This window comes from Clupea harengus, chromosome 11 (genome assembly GCF_900700415.2).
Source record: "Clupea harengus chromosome 11, Ch_v2.0.2, whole genome shotgun sequence".
NCBI classification, from domain to species: Eukaryota; Metazoa; Chordata; class Actinopteri; order Clupeiformes; family Clupeidae; genus Clupea; species Clupea harengus.
The window spans coordinates 19737090-19759705 of NC_045162.1; the positions used below are offsets into that span (position 1 = coordinate 19737090).

General features: G+C 46.7%; 1 protein-coding gene across 1 annotated transcript in view; it reads left to right on the plus strand.

The window, feature by feature from the left end:
* Window positions 1-22616, plus strand: part of me1 (malic enzyme 1, NADP(+)-dependent, cytosolic) — a 105773-nt gene that overhangs the window by 49758 nt on the left and 33399 nt on the right. Inside the window, exons 4-5 of the mRNA XM_012824587.3 lie at window positions 14660-14735; window positions 17145-17306. Coding sequence (XP_012680041.1) covers window positions 14660-14735; window positions 17145-17306 — 238 coding nt within the window. The remainder of the gene's footprint in view (window positions 1-14659; window positions 14736-17144; window positions 17307-22616) is intronic.

The window sequence follows — 22616 nt, forward strand, 5'->3', positions numbered from 1 at the left end:
GCCTTTTCTTTTCATTTTCACTTGAAGGGGAATAGAATGGCCACTGGCACATACCAGCAAAATTGCCCTGGCGTCATCCTCTACCTTCAGCCATATAAGGTGTTTCAAAAGGCCAAGTTTACCATTAGCAGTGCTTAGCCTAATTGGAGGCAATGCTTTGTGGCGACAGCAGATAACACGCAGCAGATTCCAGAGCAGATGGCACCAGTGAAGTGAAGCTGCACCTGTTTCAGTGCCTGTGGAGATAGTCATATCACAGAGGGAAATATGAAAGGTATGGGCCACGAACAGACTTGCTCTTCGCTCGGTGCTCGATTTGTATATTGTTTTTTGTAAGAACTTTGAATTATATTTGACTTTGGGGAGGCTTGCATCTCTCCCCCCCCACCATCATCTGTCTTTTCTGTGTGGCTGCAGCCAGGCAAGGATCTGGCATGTCATCTTCTAACCGTCAGCCAGTGCTATGATGATCCTGGACCTATTACAAGGCAGGGAACCAAAACAGCTGATATCAGATTGGATATGACCTCCGCAGCCCACTTGTGTGCGTAAGGTACACTCTTAAAATGATGGACGTCAGAGCATTCGCTCCTTTAGGAGATGCATGGGTGACAGCTGGAACTACGAATGCTAGTGTCCAAACTCAGCGCACCCCTTTTGAAACAGTTTGAGCTGGAGCAGTCAGATTATCTCATGCTGTTATGAGTGTTTATAAATCCTGTCCCTGTGATGATGTAGTGGGCAGTGATCTTGTGAGTTGAGGACGACTGGGCAGAGAGGAGGCTTGGACTTCAGCAGTCATGCTGTCAGCGTGGGAGAGAGATGGAGTCAGGCACTCAAGCCATAAAACCAGAGATAGTGTAGCTTACAAGGATTGTTAATGATGCACAAACACAGTCTATATACATGCACACACTCTCTATCTCTCTCTTTCACACACACATACACACACACTCTCACGCTCTCGCTCTCTCTCTCTCTCTCTCTCTCTCTCTCTGTGGGACACTTTCTCTCTCTCTCTTTCACACACACACACACACACACATACAAAGGCACATAGAGTGTGAGGAAGAGAAAGAAAAGGGGAACGAGAAAGAGAGAGAATGAGTAAGCGCAATAAGTATTTATTACAAATGGAATCAATCCTGTTCTAATACTATTTTAAGAACTTTCCAGAGTTGCGTGTTAGGAAACAATGGCTCATACTTGTGTTGGGTGAAGGCTCAAGAATGAGGAGAAAATGAGCCATAATTCTGCACCAGGTCAGCACTCCATATCCTCCTGTATCTTCAACCCACTAATGGCCACTGCAGGTAGTCTCTGGGTCTCTGAAACGTAGTCTGAATTGAATGATCTGTATTTGGAGTGTTTGGACGGGCTTTCAAAGAGTGACTTTAATAGTTTTGGGAATGGATTTACGATGCCAAACCCTGCTGAATACACCCCAATGAAACGGCCTCTCTTTCTCCTCCTCTTTCTCCTTATTTTTTTTGTTAACTCTTCCCCGGTTTTGAGTCCCTCTGTCAGCTTTGCTACCTACAGCGTGCACCTCTTTATGTGACACCTAGGTGTCCTAGTCACTGGTATCACCTGATGTCTAGGAGACGTCTCTGTTAATTCCCCTCAGGGACGAGCTCTCTGCTTTCTCTGGGCGCATCGGAGCATCAGCATCAGAGGCTCGCTGTGTCTCCTCCTTGTGGAAAAAGCTTGCGAGCCAAGAGGCCTTTTTAAAAGCCTTTCGTCTCAATAACCGAAATCTGCGGGCAATTTGATCCTCTTTTCCCACCGTCTCCCTTTCTCTGTGTGGGAAAAACCCTGAGTGAGATTGAGGGTGTTTCATAACGTCTTTGTGGGCGAAAAAAAAAAAGCTGATAAATCTCCTCAAACTATTACATGGGTCCCCAGTGGCATGTCCTCAAAATGCATCACTGACAATCGTGATTCCTCATTTGCCATTCATCTGTTGGAAAATGTTTCCTTGACCGCAGCTTTGGACGAGCTTTTGTTGTGTGGGAATAAGGAATGGCTCACCAAGGAAAGCTGTTGGGTTCATCGCAGACGGTGGTCCGAAAGCTTTTAGGCACCCTGCGAGACAACACCCAGTTTCCACTACAATGCTTTGGCTTCCTTACTTCCACCCTGTGATGTTCAGAGCCAGAGGATGGAACGGTCGGATGAATGCTGGTTGTGGGTCCGGTTTGGCTATTGTTCACTGTCCATTGAAGTTAAAAGTCTAGTGAGAGCAGACATCACACTGAGCTGCCATTACTTCTGAAAGATGAGGGTTGAGGGAGAGGGAAATATGGCTGTGCTGTATTTGAGTTGTGTTTTTAAAGTGTTTATTCTTGTAGGTGCTGCAATGGAAATATTCCACAGATCTCGGCTCTTCGTTGCCTATGTGATCATGACTAGAGATGCGGTGCCATATACTGTATGTTTATGTGAAAGTTAGAAAGTAGTAAGTGCTTTTTGGAGCAAATTACTATTTCTCCGTTTGAACACACACACACACACACACACACACACACACACACACAGATCACTCTCTGCATAGCCTATGTCATCATGACTAGAGATACGGTGTCATATATGCTTGTGTGAGCGTTAGAGAGCAAAGGTGTCATAGACGTGGGATCCTCTCATTCCATGAAAAATCTTTATGGCCCGTGGTAACCTGAACATGCTGCCCTACAAAAACGGTCATAAATCTGTCTCTTGCGGGAACAATTTCTCACTTTGTAATGAGGTTACTTACATCTAAACTTGTGTTGATCACAGGTGAACCTTATAGGTGTCCATGGCGACAAAATCATGATGCACGTTAGCTGATCTGTGAATTCCACCACCATCTTGTGTTTGAGCGAGGCCTCTTTGATAACCACCACGTATGCCTGCGAGCCTAAAGGGGCGGGACAGAGAGTAATGCACACACTTCAAGAGATGGATGACACCCTGTTTGCCCAAACATTCCTCAAGGTCATGCCATGAAAAGGCTGGCCTGGAGTTTTACGAGGTGGACACCATGGAGCGAAATGTTTCCAGGGGGCTTCTATGGTTTGTGGAGTAAAAGCCACCTTGATCACCCCATTCCTGGCCTGATGTCCACCCCTATGCACCCCCCCCCCCCTTCTGATATTGATTCTGATCAGGTTTCTTGCTGTTTCTCCGCTCTTGTTTTTACCTCCCCACCATCATGTGTTTTCTCTGGCTCTGGTTCCCAGATGCTGAGGCAATGTCCACTGGTGGCTTACATAGAACTACATTGAACTGAACTATTTCAGTTGATCTGATTGGCTGTGACAGTGTTCGTATCAGTTAATAATGGCCTTTGACCACCACTGTGCATCACAGTCAGAGACTTGGACTCTTTTGTGCCCCCTCCAGTTTTCCCAAACCCCCCCACTTTGATCGTGTCTGATGAGATCCTACAAGGCCCCAACTCTGTCTGTCATCACCTGTCTGTAGTACAGGGCTTAGTGTGCCCAGCTGCAAGCTGAATATCTGTGTAAACCCGTCTTGTGTTTGTATTGTATGAAGACCTCAAGTGTCAGGCCTCGAAGAGAGAGTTCTAATTAAATCTCACTGTGTCAGGCTCATGCTGGTGTGGAATGCAAGTGCAGGAAGTCCAACACAGAGGTCAGAGGTCAGTCAGATGATAGATGATGAGTCATTTACCCCCGACTGCTATAAATATGAAAGACACGCTCAGACTTAGAGTTATGTTGTTGTGTTCTTGCTAGACTCTATCTAGCTTGTCTTGGAACACTCAACCAAGACTGAAGCACCAAAGTGACTGAAAAGTGACTGAAACACCAAAGTGACCAATGAGGCAGCACTCTGCTCTTCCTTTACTAATTTTGGTCCGTTTGCAAATAATGGCATGTGAAACTATGTCATTATGCAAATTGTCACAATTAATTTCCTGCTGCGGACCATAGCATAGATCTGAAAACGCCCTAACATACCTTTTGTCTTGAAACCTTTTGGGGATTTGTGTTTCCCCACAAATCACTCACACATACGCTGTGTTTAATGATGCGCTCCTATTTCTCAACCTGTCTTCCATCTTCATGGTGGTTTCAGTTTATCGTCCTTAGAGAGAGAGATTGGATCTCTGGGAATGGAAATACTGCCTTGACAGCAGCTGAGACCTGAACCTAGGCCCGGTCCGGTCCGGCGCACCGCCATTGGGCCGGTGCCCTTTCTCTACCTCTCTGTCGCTAGCACAAAACAGCAGACATACAAACCCTCACTCCCTAATAACCCAACACGTGCCCGGTGTGGCTGGGTTTCATATAACGCTTACATGAATTCCCAGTATTTATGTGTAAATCAGTGCCATGCCTGAAGATGATGGTGGGAGAAGAGGCCAGCGCGGTGCCTGGATGTGTTTCCTCTCCGCAAGTTCTCTCTAATTGATGGAAAAAGTGGTGGAGTGTGACGGAGATGCGTACTGCGCTCCCATGCTGCCCCGGGACGGATTCTTCTGCCGCCGCCGCTGCGTAGGAGTCTGTCTGGCTGATGCCTTTAACAGAGCAGCCGCTCCAGCAACGCTAGGCTGTCGGCCTCCACAGTTATGTAAGCTGATGTAACCCGACTCTCCTCCCCGTCTAGATTCCCTCTCGCTCTCGGTGCTGGCCCACTGGCTGGCTGGCCGGCTCTCACAGGCGCGCCCGTGGACGACGCGCTCAAGGTTGCTTCTCTCTCGCCCCCTCTCTCTGCACTAGCTCGCCGGCTGGCTCTCACAGTGGAGCCTGTAGACGCACTCGAGGCTGATTTTCTCTCCACAAACTCAGAATCCTTTGTTGCTGACCAGAGTCCTTCCTGTTTCTGCGTTTATGGTGATGGGAATGACACACGCTTGGCATGAATACAATCCTGAACCCTGTCGTCTCATTGGAAACCCATAATGCATCTGGCTCGGATCTTACATGCAAGGGATAGAAGGGAATTCAAGGCAAGGATGTTTATTCATTCACCTTGGTAGTTCACAGTGGTTAACCAATGAGCAGATAAAAGAACAAAGATTAAAAAATGAGAGTGCAAGGTATCGGATAAACAAGCATAGAAATGAAGGGCATTTGATCAAGCTTAAGGGCCATAGTCAGCACTGGTCTGAATTGCCTCTATCCGGTTTGCCCAGTGTGGCATATTATTTTCTGTCTGCTCTTTGGGCCTCATGGCACTGCAGCTCCAGTTGCTGGTCATCCCTTTGGTGCGAGTGCTGTTGGGGGGAAAAGTACTTTAAAGCAGTCTAAAAGGCTACAAAAGGCTGGTCACTTAGGGCGGTACCCTTTTAAGGAAAGATATGCACCCGTGCGGTACAAATATGCACCCCTGTTTCCAAAACGAGTTCCTCGTCTGTGCCATTTTTAGCCACTTCAGAGAGCATATTTGTTCTTCAGGCTGAGACACACAGCACATGCGTTCCTTACTGTGATCTTCTGTCCCCCAGCTGTGTGTGTTCGTGTGTGTGTGTGTGTGTGTGTTCTGAGATGGGGATAGTCTCATATTGAGATGTCTGCCACGGCGGAGGTAACAGTGAAGGTCATGTGTGCTGTCCTCTGAGATCTAGGACTGAAGGCGCCGGGGAGGAGGGGTATTTTGTGAAGGGGGTAGTTGAGGGTGCTGGAGGGGCGTTCTGAGTTATAATTTTTCCAAGGTCAGTGGTGGGATTCAGCTTGGCTGGGCAGGTTTTATGGAAAAGGGTACGGTTCAGCAGGAGCAGAAACATGACCCACGCCATCCAGCAGACTCCACTGGTCGCTGGCACCCAGAGTTACCACTGAGGGTGGGCGTCCAAAGAGGAGAGGTAAGAGAGAGGTGAGAGGTCAGAGGAGAGGTGAGAGGTCAGAGGAGAGAGGTCAGAGGAGAGAGAGGAGCGGAGAGGTGACAGAGAGAGGAGAGAGAGAGGGGGGAGGGGAGAGAGGAGAGAGGAGGTGAGGTGAGGGGAGGGAGAGCAGAGTGACAGAGAGGGGACTCTGTCTGCTCTCTGCCTGGGATGATAGAAGGAAGCAGGATGAGAGTGTGTTTGTGTGTGTGTGAGAGAGACAGAGTATGTGTGTGGTGTGAAAATACAGTAAGCAAAGAACCAAAAAGAATGAAAGAAAAAGGACAGAAAGCAAAATAGGGCAAAGACAGCAAAAGAAAAGAAAAAGCAGAGAGAGAGTCCAGTGCTTGTCTAGCAGATGCTAGATTCTTCCATTGCTTCCTGAAGACTCCCACTGATGTGTCTGTCCTGCCAGTCTCCCCCACCCCACCCCACCCCACATGCACGTCTGCCCCAGGGCTTTAGCAGACTCCAGGTGGGGGTAGGAGCCTCAGCCTTACTTGGACCCAATTTCCAAGTTTCAGCCTTTGAACTCCCCGGTATTAAATTAATCATCGGCCAGAGTGGTTTGATTAGCCTTAATAACCTGCAATCACGCTGTGGCCAGCAAACAATGTGACTACTTCATAACAGGAGGGTGCAGTTTTCATTGTTTCCTGCTCTGGTGCTTCCCTTGTTTTCTCAGCCCCAGGCACTGGAAACCACATAGCAGTCCAGTGAGTAAATGTTGTGGTTGCTATTTAGCTTGTGTACCTGCAAGGCTTTTCACCATCCTGACCACAGCCATGTTTATCTTAACCTGAGGCGACACTGAACTTGCTGTTGCAATGGAGCCATTCGTTCATTTGTTATGGTTTCTTCTCGAAAAGGAAGCTGCAACTCTATCTGAGAGGCTCAACCTCATGTTTTAAATAATGTGCTGTCAGTCTTTTTCTGCTGCTTGGTTGTGGTCAAAGGCCGTCGGGTTTATCCATCTTCCTCTCTTGCCCCTGCGTCTGCCTTGTCATCCTGGCAGCAGGTCTGGCACAAGCTCAGATACTGGAGATGCTATTGACTCTGGAGAGGAACCGTCTCCAAGCTGGCACAGATCAGATACAGTCAGCTTCTATCTGGGCTCTCTTTCTTTCTTTCTTTCTTTCTTTCTTTCTTTCTTTCTTTCGCTCTCTCTTTCTCTCTCTTTTTCTCTTTTATTTCCCCTCCGATGTTCTTTCACATCTCTGCTTTTCTCTTCTTCCCTCTTTCTGTGTTGTTACCATCCAGTTCTCCATCCATCTAATGTTCTTTCACTGACCACTGTACACTACATGTAATGTTCTCTCCTTCTCTTCTCTCTTTCCATCTAATGTTCTACGCACTGTCCACCTCTCCATCTGTAACCTTTCCTCACTGCCCCCCTCTCGCTCTCTATCTAACATTTTTCACTTATCTCTTTCACAGTTATTCTCTGCTCTCTGTCCATCTCTTTTTTTCTCCGCCTCTCCCTCACGTTCTCTCACTGTCCGCTTCTCCTGCTGTCTTACGTTCTCTCTGTCTTCAGAGTTCACCAAAAAGACTGCATTCTATACCTACAGTTAGTTCTTTTTTCTTTTTTTTTTTATTATTTCAGAATGACTGTAACAGAGGCCGTAAAAGTTTTATTCCTCTCTCCTTTGTGAGAGTTTTGGATGGTTTTCTCATGTGTCCGCTGGAGGCCGAGATGTGCTTTATGAACTGTGAGGTGAAACACAGATGCACCGTGGCGGCCCGTGCAAACTCATTAAAGATGGAGGAACAGAGGAAAAAGAGAAAAAAGAGCTTGGAGCAGCACAAGCAGGTGACTGCAGCCTGATCAAATTGAACTCAGCAGCTCTCTTTAAACAAGCTACTTTAGTGGAACCTAAATAATCATGTGTGCAGGTGCTTGTGGCAGCAGTGCATGCTGGGTAGAGTTTGACATGAGCTTGTGCTTATTTTCCTTTCCTCGCTCCTGTCATTTGTAATTTCTCCATATGCTCTCAGACTAACGAGAGCAAAGGAAGTATGGATATGTTATTCCATAGTCCTGCTCAGTAATCCAAAAATCACATCAACCCTGGAAGGACTGTTGTTTGACCAGTGTTATGTGTGTTATGACTTCAAAGCAAATACGCGGACTCCCTTAAGAGAGCCTTGCCAGAGTCGCTCAGGAGCAGGGGCCAAGGCATTTAGCGTCAGAGAGGGGGTCACACTGTAGGCCTGCGGGGATGAGTGTTGGGCTTGGAAGGCGAGATGGGCAGAGGTATTTGCCATGTCCAAAACACGCCACCACAATGCCCTTATGACAGGGGCTAGAGACTACCAGACCAAGTTCTTCACTGTGCCAGCCATCGAGAGAAGTGGCCATCTCGGACTGCCAAGACCTGGCTGGCATGGAGTGTTTTTGTCTGTCGTCTCTTTTTTTTTGCTTAAATGGCCAATCTGGGGGGAGTCTCCAATAGAGCACATCCACTTTGCTTTTATTGTCCCAGTTTCAGGTCTGTGTGGAAATGCATCACTTCATTTAGTCCCACCGCGGGCCAGGAGTGGGTGGGGTGGGGTGGTCTTGGATCGTTCTACTGCAGGCTCCGGGAGGGGGGGGGGGGGCAGCAGCAGCAGCAGCAATCTTTTGTTATTTCTTGCTCTCGTGTTGCGAGTGCTCTGGAGGCTTTTTTTAAAGGCCCTCAAGGAGAACCGTGCACTTTGGGCTTTCACTCAGTCGGTTCAGCTCTAGTTGAATACAGATGAAGGAGCATGATAACATTCAAGGACTTGTGAAGTACATCTGCTGAAGCCCAGCCCATCAGCCTCCTCTGCTTCCAGCAGGCGCTACCGTGCTGAATAGCGCCGGTGAAAAAGGAACATTGTCAAAGCGCTGCTTTCAGGAGATTTTCTCTCCGATCTCAGGGTGTCTTTACTTGGAGAGACAATGGCGGCTGGCTCTGGCGGGGCTGTTAATGGCCGTTTGTGGTGTTGTCCCGAATAAACAGGCCTCTGTGGTTTCCCCTTGCAGTGGTGTGAGAACACGAGCTGGAGATGCCAAGACCGCAGGGCAGGGCAGAGTGAAGTGAAGTGGAGAGGAGGGGAGGGGAGGGGAGTGGAGAGGAGTGTAAAGGAGTGTAAAGGAGTGGAGTGTAAAGGAGTGGAGTGGAGTGTAAAGGAGTGTAAAGGAGTGGAGTGTAAAGGAGTGGAGTGGAGTGGAGTGGAGTGGAGTGGAGTGGAGTGGAGTGGAGTGGAGTGGAGTGGAGTGGAGTGGAGTGGAGTGGAGCTGTAGGGGTGAGGGGAGGGCAGTGATGTGGGGGCAGTGTGCACGGGTGTGACGAGCACAAACACTGCGTCATATCACACATGCTGCCACGCATGCCAGGGAAACACACACTCTAAGACAAAGACAAACATACGTGCTCTCTCTCTCTCTCTCTATCCGTCTCTCTGTCTAACACACAGACTTAGACACACACACACACACTCACAAATACACACACACACTCACAAATACGCACAGCTTGAACACAGTGCAAATGGAAAACTTTTAGACTGCGAGAGGCAAAGAGAAAGACAGAAAAAGAAAGAAAGACACACAGAAGGATATTCTATCCACAGACTCAATCCAATTATAGAGAATGGAATAGAAACACACACAGACAGACAGAGAGAGAGAGAGAGAGAGAGAGACAGACAGACACAGAGAGAGAGAGAGAGAGAGAGACTGAGAGAGAGAAAGCTAAATAGTGATCCAGACGGATAGCTTAACAGAAGGACTGGGAGAAGAAAAAGGAGTCACTTTTTAATCTGCATCCAAATGGAAATGATCCTGCTTGAATATGCTCCTTAAGGAGAGGAGGGCCCCTCACTGGGGTTATTCCAGTGTGGGGTTACGCCTCGCTGGGACGTATCCGTGTCTTACCATCTCTGGACGCACACCTGCACCGGGTTACTGTCTTAGCCGTCCTCCCAAAGACACGGCAAGCAGTGAGGAGCTCGAGTCGGCTAGCGTGTTATGCAACACTAGCGGTTGCATAATGCCTGGCAGTGTTGAAGCTACAAATGACTGCCATGTTGTTTAAACCTGTAATTATACTCACAAGAATAAGTGTCTAAACGCTCTGACAGCACCAGCTTTGTAATTATCCTAGCAAGAGAATTGTAAATGTGTCTTTTTTTTTTTTTTTTTTGTTAGTCGCTTTGGTTTGGTTTTGATTTTCACCATCAAAACCAGGAAGTTGTATTGTCAGCCTTTTTTTTTTTAGATTTAATGCTACCAAAAGTTCCCAGTTTATGGGATCTGCGTCCATCCGAAATTGGTTGTAATCATTATAATGATGCTTCCTCTATGAGTTGCTCATTTGTCTTGTCTAGTCGGCCGTTGTTGCGGGATCAGGGTGAAGGATGTAGGCCTTGTTTAAAACACAAGCAAACCATGCAGATGTTTGTCAGAAGCCACATCTAATAGTGTGCCTTCATTAAGGATATGGGTGCCCTCCATCATTGCATGTTTGCTTTGAGAGGTTACACAGTCAGCAGCAGAGGGATGAAGACACACACACACACACACACACACACACGTGCACACACCACACACGCACACACACGCATGCGCGTGCACACACACAGTGTGGACAGCAGGATGGGGTGTGTTTGCAGGTGAACGCCAAGGCTTCTCTGTTCTCCCACCGGGGCCTGTGTGCGCGCAGCCGGAGGTCTGCTCTCTGGAGCTCCTGCTGGTGTTGTGGGTCAGTGCTGACTGCTGCTCTGCTGCCCTCCCCCCCCCCCACAACTAACCCCCCGCCCACTAACCCTCATTCTCGGGTGATATTCATCAGGGTCAGGTGTGGGTCAAACGCTCAGCCAGACCCACGCTCCCCTCCCCCCTCCTCCCTTCCTCCACCCCTCCTCTCTCATGACTGAGTCTGTGGTATGTGTTACCGTTATAGGTTCCAGATCCTTCACTGTCCTTGAGGGCTGTGTGCTGCTGGCTTCTTATTTTCCAAACACACTCCTGCAGGTGTTCGGCATTTACACATTCTCATATGCAACCTTGGTTGTTACGTTTAGAAGAAGTTTACACGCGCCGTTTCCTACAGATCAAGATATTTTACCTCTTACCAGTCTGTGGTATTCCTATTAAATTACGTAACAAACTTTCATCTTTCATCGTAAGTGCAAGACTACAGTTCTACCAGGTGACCCCACTAACTGAGCAGAAATCTCGCATTCAGACTTCCTCTGATCCAGATATGTGATGGCTTTGGTTCTGGTTTTGATATGGCTGAGGAATATTCTAGCAGAGAGATGAGTGAGCTGTCAGTTTTAGAATCTCAGGCCCTGATTGGATGCTTGGTGTGACCTGTCAGTCAACCCTCCCTCTTACTCTTTCAGGGGGTCAACTGCTTGCATGACAACACAAGAAAAAAGGAGAAGAGAAAGTGTGTGTGTGTGTGTGTGTGTGTGTGTGTGTGTGTGTGTGTGTGTGTGTGTGTGTGTGTGTGTGTGTGTGTGTGTGTGTGTGTGTGTCAATGGAGGAAAAGGCAGTTGGAAACATTCCAAGTCATTTTGTGGAAACCGATGAAAAATCAAAGCCACTATTGATTTCTCTCATGACATAATGCTCTGATCTATTTTAAATGTTGATGACTTTGTTTTGTAAGCAGAGAGAGGAGAAGAGTTGGAATGGCCTTGGTTTCAGACTGCAGACCTTGAGGGTATTGTGTAGACCTGTGTAGTTCACATTTCATGCAATTCCATTCCGTGCTATCCATCATTCCAACATATATGATTAGGAATGCTGGAAATGTTGGGGGGTATGGAATGAAAAGAAATAGTAAGCTGAAACGGTAAGGTAGTGTGTGTAATAATAGAGTTATAATAGAGCTATACTGTTGTGATGTGGCCATGGGCTTCTGAATGTAATCCTCCAGGCATCTAAATGTCATCCTCCAGATGTCTAAATGTCTCCAGGTCAGTCTAGACAGTCTGACCCTTCTAAAGCTTGACCCCATTTTCTCGCCCCCGAACCACGCCCCTTTCCATGATGCTCTGCAATAGTGATTGGCAGGTGCTTAATGCCCCCCCCCCCCCCTTCCAGAAGCAGCAAACACACACTCAGTGGGCTTCCCTCATGGCATGCGCTAACTATACACTTATCTAGTGTATTCTCTTTTTGGGTAGTGAAACACTGACAAATAGCCCTGTCTTAATAGTCTAACCTGTGATATTTCTGTACCAATTATGGGATGATTCTGTATTTTACGGGGCAGCTGGCATCCCTACACTAATCCCTCATTCTGCTCACAGCTGTGCAAATGCCACAGACACACTGTGCAAACCTTCCACCGGTGGCGCACTTCCAATTTCCACGGCTGTGTGTGTCTGTGTGTGTGTATGTGTGTTTGAGTAGGAGAGGGAGAGCGAAAGAGAATGCGAATATGTAATTTAAAATGAGAGAATTTATCAATGTCACTCTTCTCTAACACTCCTGGTTTCCTCATTCTCCCTCTCCCTCTCTCCCACCCACACTCTGGGCCTGATGTACGTACGTTAGAGAGCGGAGCGTAAACAGCGACTTGGCCAGTCCGCAGAAAAGCGCACACTGCATTTTTTGTTTTAGTTTAGTTGAATGTACCAAACCTGCAGCCGATCGCATAATCAATGCATGTCACCTTGATATAATTTGCTGTAATTTGCGACGCTCTAGACTATTTGTGCAGCTATAACAGACAAATTCAATAGTGCAGCAGGCATCTATACGTAGGGAAGTGGATGAAGTAAAAAAGTGATGGCTAGACATAAGGAAAGGTTGCTTTATCATGGTACAGATGTGCAAAACTGGTGCTCAGAATACTGATTCCATTGTTTCTGGAAATTTCTCCTACTTACGCACCTAACACGCAATCTTTATTACACCTGCTTTTAAAAGGCAGAAAGTATTCAGAACAGATGTGCACCATCCCCCACACTTTGTATACATACAACGGAATACGTAGGCTAATGTCCATCATTTTGCCCAAAACACTTTACCCCATAAGCATTCCACGAATGCATATGCAGAAGAAGAGCACAACTTGTCATTCTGCTCCTGTTGCAAATATAATGCGGTTTTAGCCACATACAAAGTCTGTCTATCTGTACTTATCGCCTTCTGCTCACTGTCTGCCTGTCTCTCTCTTAAATGTCTTCTCTCTTTTTCTGTCTCTCTTAAAATACAATGCACAGAGGTTTTATTTCCACAGCAAATACATACACGTGTGTATTGCCAAAACATTGGTGGAACACGTGTGACAATAGACAATTCTGAACATGCAAAAAAAAAAACAATTGGGCCACTGCTAGCACACTAATAAAACACGCACAAGCTCTTTTGTGCAGAATTGATTTTACACCCATCTACATTAAGAATGATGTATTTCCCAGGCAGTGGATGTAGGCCGCTGTGCTGTGCTGTGCTGTGCTGTGCTGTGCTGTGCTGTGCTGTGCTGTGCTGTGCTGTGCTGTGCGCTTCTGTAGTGGGCTGTTTACAGGCCCCAGGCTATGTGGTTGGGAGCCTGCGTGGGAGCCTCCACGTGTGGGTCCCCCTAACCACCTTACTGTCTTAATCGGATTGCCTTCACCCCGAGACCCCGGCCTGACCCCCCGCTCAGCCCCCTAATGCCACAGGATGTCTTACGGAAAAGCCTTTCCCAATCTCCGTAAACAGAAACGCGACACCAGATTCCTTCTGGATGGACCTCATTCTTATCCCAGGGTTGCAGCACACCTTTTCAGTCGCCGAGTGTTTTTATTGATTTTTAATGGAGTTTTCCGTGTTTATAAGAAAAAGGTTCCTAAACAATTCCCGGGGAATTTTCCACAGTTTTCCAGGCCATCACATCAAGCATGACGCAGCATATCACTGCTCTGTAAACTTGAGGCTCTGATATGCTGTGAATCTGGCTGTATATGAGCCCTTTGCCTGAGGCCTGTAAGGAAGACCATGGGCCCAGCTGCAGCTTACAGAACTTCTCTTTTTTTCCTTTTCCTTTTCTTTTCTTCTCTTTTATGAGAGGTATTTAGGTCTCCTTCCTTCACATCTTCCCTCTCATTCCTATCAGATTTTACCAGTGTGCGGGATGGTTAGACTCGTGGCTTTGTTTCCTGTGTGTGTGTGTGTGTGTGCATGTTTTGTAAAATACAGTTAACCTGCTCTGGGTATTCTGCCAGGCGAGCTTTTGGTTTTTACAGGCGGCTTGTTAAAACAGGGGTCCTTTTACTGGTGCTTGCACACATGGAAACGATAGCATCTCCACAGCACTGAAGAACAGATGCTATTGTCAAGTCCGCATCCTCACCGGACCCCCCACGCTCCCTGTATCTCCCCTCCCTAAGACCGGCGTCCGTGCCATGTGAACCCAGCCTCCTCCCGAGAGCTCCTCTCACATCTGTGCCGGACATGTGGCCCAGTCCCCACGGCACCGTAGGCAGCTATTTGTTTTCATTCCACTGCTTCTCAGCCGAGAGATTCAAGCATGTGTCAGGGGGCACTGATGCAAGCCCAGACGTCATCTTTAGAGCGTATAAACAACCGGACAGTTGAGCGGCTATGCCCCTGACCTGCAGATCTGACACTGGGTTGGTTTGGAGTTCATTGACATGAGACGATTTGAGAAGAGTTTAATGTGATTTGCCCATGGGGATGCTTTGACGCTATATCATGGATGGGTGTGTGTACGTGTGTGTGTACGTGTGTGTGTGTGTGTGTGTGTGTGTGCGTGTGTGTGTAATGGGTGTGGATGTTTTTGCTGTGAGTGGTGGGCTTTTGGCTTTCTCTAATATAGTTTCTTCCTGTCTCCATTGCACTAGGGGGCTCTTCATCACTATCCACGACCGCAACCACATCAGCACAATGCTGCAGTGCTGGCCGGAGAAGGACATCCGGGTGAGTACTCCACACCTCTAGGGGGCACTAGACTGATGAGAGGGACCAAAGTTGTGTCTGAGGGCCCAACACACACACACACACACACACACACACACACACACACACACACGGAAGGATATCTGGTAACCAGTTGAATAGGACCAGGGGCCTCTTTTATAAAAGTCATAGATTCCATTGTAAAACATAAAGCCTTTGAATCTGCGTATGGATAAAAATATTCTGATTATCTGATACAATCATCCATAATTGGTCAATGCAAAATGGCTCATGAATATTGGATAATCGTTGAGGGAAAGACAGAGATGTCACGTCAACTTTAGACAGAAGTTAAAGTTTGCAGTGTGAGAAACACGAGATACACCCAAGTGAAAAATGTTGTGTGTAATTTGTTCTACAAATAAAGTAACTTGATAAAAAGTATAGCCTACCCATTTGTCTGGTCTTATAATAGACCCTGCATCATATTGGGCGCCAAGTGTCAACCTGAATTATAAACCTGATCAAACCTGATTTTATATATAAGCAATGGGCATATTCTTTGATATTATCTGGCTTAAGAGCAAAGGCTTCATAAACTTTCGTAGGTGTCAGTATCAGTATAAAAGTATACAAAAGTTCAAGCAGCTTTTGTCATCTTTGTGTCCTTCTATCCTCCTGTAACTTAATCGCTATTCACACTCATTTCGCATCACTTAAGTCAATGAAGGCCTTATTTAAAGCTCTTGTGGCTAACAGCGAGATTTATACCAATGAAACCTTATAAAACCATTAACAGACTAGGGAACAGGTGGTTTTGGGAAAACGCAGGACGCAGTTTTGTTTTGGTATACTTATTTAGCCTATACTCATATGTTATACGATAAATATATATCCACAGTTAGAGGTAGGCCTATACATTATGAAATGCAGTGATACATAGTGATGTGCGTTTAATGTTGCATCTGTGTTTTTTTTATCTGGGAGTTTTCCACATAGAATTATAGTTTTGCTGTGAAAGATGCATACGCACATTTCACCCCTGTTTATGCAACTTCTTTGTGTGTAGCAACCTTTCTAAATGAGGCCCCAGATTTAAAGCAATTTGATATATACCTAGACACCTCCACAGTGGTCACACTATTTCCTAACATTCTCTATTACTGCGGTATTTATAAAACTCAAGAGCACAAGACCAGTTCAGACTACAAACAATAAATCACACCTAGGTACGTCTGGCATTATAGTAAAATGTTGGTTTAAAAATAGAGTCGACTTGAAGGTGCAAACAGCGTAATAAACCCCTAGCACTCCACTTGTTAAGCATCGGGAGGGTAATTCTGAGACTTACGTCACCGCTGCCGAGACGGAGAGAACACAGGGCCGGATGGAAAGCAGTTAAAGAGTAGGGCCAGCTCCATTTACGTCATTGTGACAATGGAAAAAAGCTCATGTTTGTTTTGGGATCGATCGACGAGATTCTAAACAGCGAGAAGTTAATTGAGTCTGTCAGGAGAACACAAACATCTACTGGCTTTCAAAATTCACTGACAGAGAGGCCTATTAGTGTGAAGGGACATAGGAGAGAGGGTTAGGGGACATATTATGGTCGTACAGCAGACAAGTGACCTACAACACAAGCACATACCTGATCATGAAGGAGGCATAGACAGGAATGATAGACGGACTGAACTGAATCGATTATGTAGCTTGATGGTTTTGAGTAGTGAGAGAAGTAGGGGGATAGAAGTGAAGATTTAGGAAATGGCTGTAGGCCATGTGGTGAGGTGGTAGGGTAGTGCTCTTACAGTAGAAGGGGTCATCTGCTTAAAGCTGAAGCGAGTAAGACTGGATGATTTTTTAGTCCTGAGGAGGAGAGAGAGTGAGAGGGCATTTAGAGTGGGCCGTAGGGCAGAGGGTGAGTGGGTGGGAGTGTTACATTAGAGAGGGGATCGTCTGCTCATCAAAGCTTTGACCTGCTTCCTGTCATCTCCAGAGCACACATACGGTGAACCGATTCTAAAATGATGTCATCAAGGCCATCGCAATTTACGACGTATCTGAGAAAGTCGTTTGCCGTATTTCAAACCCCACATGCAATGTGACAAGGCCTTACATTCTTTCTGTGAAATTGAATAATCAGGTTGTTCCTCACAGAGAAGAAGCTCTGGCTCCACTACATGTGTTTTAATAGACTGAGCCTCCTGCCTCATACTCATATATTTCTCTCTTCTCTGACCTTCATCACTTTCACCACTTTCAACATTTATGGCTATTTTGATTCGTTTGTGAGCTTAGAAATTTCGAAATCTCTGTGTTTTGACTCCCCAACAGTGGTGGGGTTTATTTGTTTATTTATTTATATATTGTAGTTGTTGTTGTTGTTGTTGTTATGATAGGTGTGTTTGACGTGTTTTGCCTCCCCAACAGGCGGTGGTGGTGACGGACGGCGAGCGGATCCTGGGGCTGGGTGACCTGGGCTGCTACGGCATGGGCATCCCTGTGGGCAAACTGGCGCTGTACACGGCATGTGGAGGCATGCCCCCTCAGCAGTGCCTGCCAGTCATGCTGGACGTGGGCACAGACAACGAGGTGAGGCCAGGAATAATAACACAGACACAGCGCAGAATATGTGAACATGGGAGCGAGCAATGATTGCACTCTTTTTCCAAAGAGTGTAATTACCGAATAAGAGGAAGCAGAAATAACTCCTGTCACAACTACTTATAGACCACAACCGAGGCTTGACAAAGTGTGTTATGATCTGTAGCTACCCCACAAGATATTGGAGCTTAACCTGAATATGACTTCTTACTTTGTTCAACCAGTTGAGCTAGTTTATGCACAGAGGCGTCTGACCCATTAATACCGAGTCGGGAAATGTGAGGTCTGACGTCTTTAACCCCACCTGTTCCATAGCCTTAACCACAACACACAACCATGCACATGCAAGCATGCATGCATGCGCACACACACACACACACACACACACACACACACACACACACACACACACACACACACACACACACACACACACACACACACACACACACAGCTCTCTACATGTGTGGGCGAGCCACTGAGGGATTGGCAAAAGTGGCCAGGCCACAGCAGGCAGGTTACCGAAGACCTTTTCAAAATAGCAACAGCCTGGGAATAGAACCGTGCTCGGTCATATATTTAGTCTGTGTATCCTTTCCATGTCAGCGTAAGATCAGCCAAAGGTGTGGCACCAGTCAGGCTGCCCAGTCTCTGCCCAGTCAGGCTGCCCGGTCTCTGCCCAGTCCACCAATTCCCCTAACCCTGTCAGACTCATCGACGGCCAGGGAGCCAGGCAGTTAGGCTGCGTCAGAAAGCCCGGTGGATTTGGAGAGTCAGCTTTGGAAATATAGAGAGGGAGAGGGGGAGAAAGAGGGGGGGGGGGGGGGGGGAGCCAGAGGTGAAACAGAGGTGGTTAGGGATGTAGTGAGGAGAAGCTCTGGAAAAGAGTGAGGAGGACAATGGGAGAGAGAGAGAAAGAGAGAAACATGGATAAAAGAGAAAAATGGACACTGAAGGATAAAGGGAAAACAGAGAGAGATCACACAGAAAGATGGTAGAGAAATACATGAACTGAGAGAAGAGAGTCAGAAAGAGAGAATAAGAGTGAGAGAGAGTGATGGTTTGAAAGTGAAGAAAGAGAGAGAAGAGAGTCAGAAAGAGAGAATAAGAGTGAGAGAGAGTGATGGTTTGAAAGTGAAGAAAGAGAGAGAAGAGAGTCAGAAAGAGAGAATAAGAGTGAGAGAGAGGGATGGCTTGAAAGTGAAGAAAGAGAGAGAGAGAGAAGAGTCAGAAATAGAGGCTCTCAAAAGAGTCAGAGAGAGCCTGTCAGCCATTCCATCTGAGCTGCGATGAGAGGCCAATCACTAGAGACTAACCTTCCCCATCACACTCCTCCAAGTGTCAGTGAGTGTCTCTGGCTTTCGTGGAAGTGCATTAAGAGTTATTACATTAAACCACATGGCACCCTCTCAGACAGGAGCTCTCTCAGCCTGGTGCCGCTGGTGTGGTTTGGGCCATTCTGCCCTGCTCTCGCTCCCTCTCTTAATATCTCTCCCTCCGCCCTTCTCTTCCTGAGAGCAGACCATGTTATGCGTCTCTGGCTTTCCTCCTCACCCTGTCTCTGATCCTGTGTCTCCCAGGCCTCCATGGCTCAGGACAGGGCACTGGAGACACTGACTCCCTTTCTGCTGGTTAGGGAGGACTAGGGTGAGAGGGAGAATGTGAGTGTGTGTGTGTGTGTGTGTGTGTAGGAGAGATAAGGAGCGTGTGTGTGTTTGTGTGTAAATTCAATTGATAAGGAGTATGTGCATATACTGTGTCTGTCTGTCTGTCTGTCTGTCTGTCTGTCTGTCTCCCTCATTCTCACCCCATGAAGCTGTGCAAATGTGAAAGAGTAATGCTTCACTTTCATGAGCATATATTATTTATTACAATAAACTCCTCCTGGACAAGTTTCAGTCACTGTTGGCAGGTTTTAATATCTCAGCTCAGGTCCTCTCCTGTGCTGTAATCTCCTGTAAATCTGCCACTTGGGGTATAAGTTAGTGATCTGCAGATCTGAAAAAATGAAAAACAAAAATATCTTTGATATGCCTGGGGAAACATTTTAGTGGCTAGCTATGTAACAATAACAGTTTGGTGTGCATTTTTCTGTGTTTTAGTGATCCATATACTTTTACGGGGGGTAGAAATAGCGAGATAAACACACAGTTTTCCAGTGCCACAGGCTCAGCCTCTGTGGAATAAAGCTTTTTAAAAAATCTCTCTCCCGCGTCGGACGAGCAAGCACTCTGTTCATCCAGTACACTTAAATGCACAACGTTCGTCAGCAAATCTGAACTTTTACAGGCATCAAACCACAACTTTAACAAGCAGCCTGAAGTACTTTGATGAACTTTTCTCTATGCATGTGTTTGTTTGTCTCTGTGTGTGTGTGTCTGTCTGTGGGTGTGTGTATGAGAGAGAGAGAGACTTTGGTAACGCTGCTTTGAAACAGTCATTTTAATAGAGTTAATTTGAATAAAATTTAGATAGACAGACAGATAGACAGACAGAAAGAGAGAGAGAGAGAGAGAGAGAGAGATACAGACAGACTGAGAGACAGACAGACAGAGAGAGAGAGAGAGAGTGAGTCAGAGAGTCCTCCTATGTGTGCCTGTCCCCTTATTGCACTTTAAGAAACAAAATGTCATCTGTTTTAGGTGTCTGGCCAGTGTTTGTGTGTGTGTGTGCATTTTTGTCTATGTTTATATGTGAGCATGTGCATATGTTTATGTGTGTAAGTGTGTGAGTGGTGAAATAATTGTGGCATGTGCTGTGTCTGTTTATGTCTGTGTGCGTGTGTCTCTCTCTTTCTGACTGTCTCTCGCTCTCTCTCTCTGTCTCTCTCTCTCTCTCTCTCTCTGACACTCTCTCTCTCTCTCTCTCTCTCTCTCTCTCTCTCTCTCTCTCTCTCTCTCTCTCTCTCTCCAATTCAATTCAATTCAGTTCAATTCTATTCAAATGGTTTTATTGGCATGACTGTATACCTCTCACTCTATCTCTGTGTGTGTGTGTGTGTGTGTGTGTGTGTGTGTGTGTGTGTGTGGAAGACAGAGTGAATTAAGTGTTTTCTTCGGTGCTCATCTCTGTCCTTTTCTTTGTGTTCTCTGAACTTGCTAAGTATTTGCAGATGCAGAACCATGAGTGAGTGATTGAGTGAGTAACGGGGGGGGGGTGGTTAATGACACGGGGATAGAACTCTCACTCCTCATGCCAAAAAGTGACACATCCCCACCGTCCTACCTCTCTCTAGGAAACATGCGAAAAGAAAAAAACAAAACAACCATTTGCATGTATTTCTCAGAATGCAATTTCTGGTAAGAGCTAAGTTTCCCCATTTGAAGGTTTTAGACATCTCAGTGCTCTGGAGCCGCTCTTAGACAGCCTGTAAACCCAAAGCATGCTGGTACCCTAAGCGCGCTTGGACGGGGCTCTGGCCCCACTGCCATGAGCTATTACCATTTCTTCACTTATCCTCATATCCCCGGGAGACGACAGATATAAAAACTATAATAAATGGATTAGACAACTATTTTTTTTCTTTCCATGCTATGTGAGATATATCTTTTGTTTCATATAGAAGCTGCCAACCATCTGCAACCACACAGACACACACCCCTTGCCTGTGTGGGGGAGAGGGCTGTACGGCCCTGGTATGAACAGACACACACACACACACACACACACACACACAGTTATAGAGAGAGAGAGAGAGAGAGAGAGAGAGAGAGAGAGAGAGAGAGTCCTATTGCCTTTGCACATTAAGATCTATTACTCAACATTGTGAAAGCTTTGACAATATGAATCCATAAATTTGACATGCCATTTAGGCTTTTGAAATTGGATATTGAAAGAGGACTGAGTGCAGCTCCAAGTCCACGTCCGGTTCCAGCTCCCTCTCCGTCTCCAAGCGCTGGTGGGCCGATAGACTGCGTGTTATTAGGGGATTAAGAGCCGTCATCTTTCTCCCAGAGATGTCCACAGGCTCCGACTGTGGCCAGTCTGAGGCTTGGGTGCCCCGGGGCGACCCGGTGTGTTTCAGCTCCACTGGCCAGAAACACAATAGAGTGACAGAGACAGCCCCCGAACCAGCAGCCGCGATCAGGAAGGATTTCCGACGTTCCGTCTGGTCTAAGGTGCTCAGGAATGCCAAAAGGCAGTAATCCTTTATGTAAACGCCCGCTAATCCCGGAGATGATCAGAGTTAGGAGCTGTTAGCACTTCCAGATATGTGGATAGATAGTGTCACATGCACACACACACGCATGCAAACACATACACTTACAGACAAACACACACACTAACACATACACCTACATCCAGATGCACACACAGTTAGCCAAGTAAATTAACACAAATTAGTAAAGATCTGTACAATTAAGTAAAATTACATAATTTGTCCATCTGTAATCATGGTGGAGTGATGTGTTGTGTGCTTTTGTCCAGTGTGGGTGATGTCATGCTGGTCCATGGGAAATGTAGTCTCAGGCCAAGCCCATGACGTTGAGAACAGACTACAATCAGTGAGTCAGTGTAAGCAGCACTGGGTGTCCCCAGACTGGGTGAATGAAGTGATCGCTCTCTAATAGAGAGCTTTGGAGTCTCCACATGTCCTCAGACTATCTGTCTCATACACACACGCACGCACACACACCACACACACACACACACACACACACACACACACACACACACACACACACACACACACACACACACACACACACACACACACACACACTCTCTCTCTCTCTCTCTCTCTCTCTCTCTCTCTCTCTCTCTCTCTCTCTCTCTCTCTCTCTCTCGCACAGACACTCTCTCTCTCTCTCTCTCTCTCTCTCTCTCTCTCTCTCTCTCTCTCTCTCTCTCTCTCTCTCTCTCTCACACACAGACACTCTCTCTCTCTCTCTCTCTCTCTCTCTCTCTCTCTCTCTCTCTCTCGCACACACACACAGACTCTCTCTCTCTCTCTCTCTCTCTCTCTCTCTCGCACACACACACACACACACACGCACACACGCACACACACACACACACACAGACACACTCTCTCTCTCTCGCACACAGACACTCTCTCTCTCTCTCTCTCTCGCACACACAGACACACTCTCTCTCTCTCTCTCTCGCACACACACACAGACACACTCTCTCTCTCTCACACACTCTCTCTCTCTCACACACACAAACAATCACACACACACTTTTGTTGGAAACCAGATCCAGTGATGTCACATTGCACAATGTGGAGTTGTGTTGTGTTTGGGCACTGAGTAGGTCTACAGTACTGGGAAAACTATGAGGCTTACACCTTAGTTA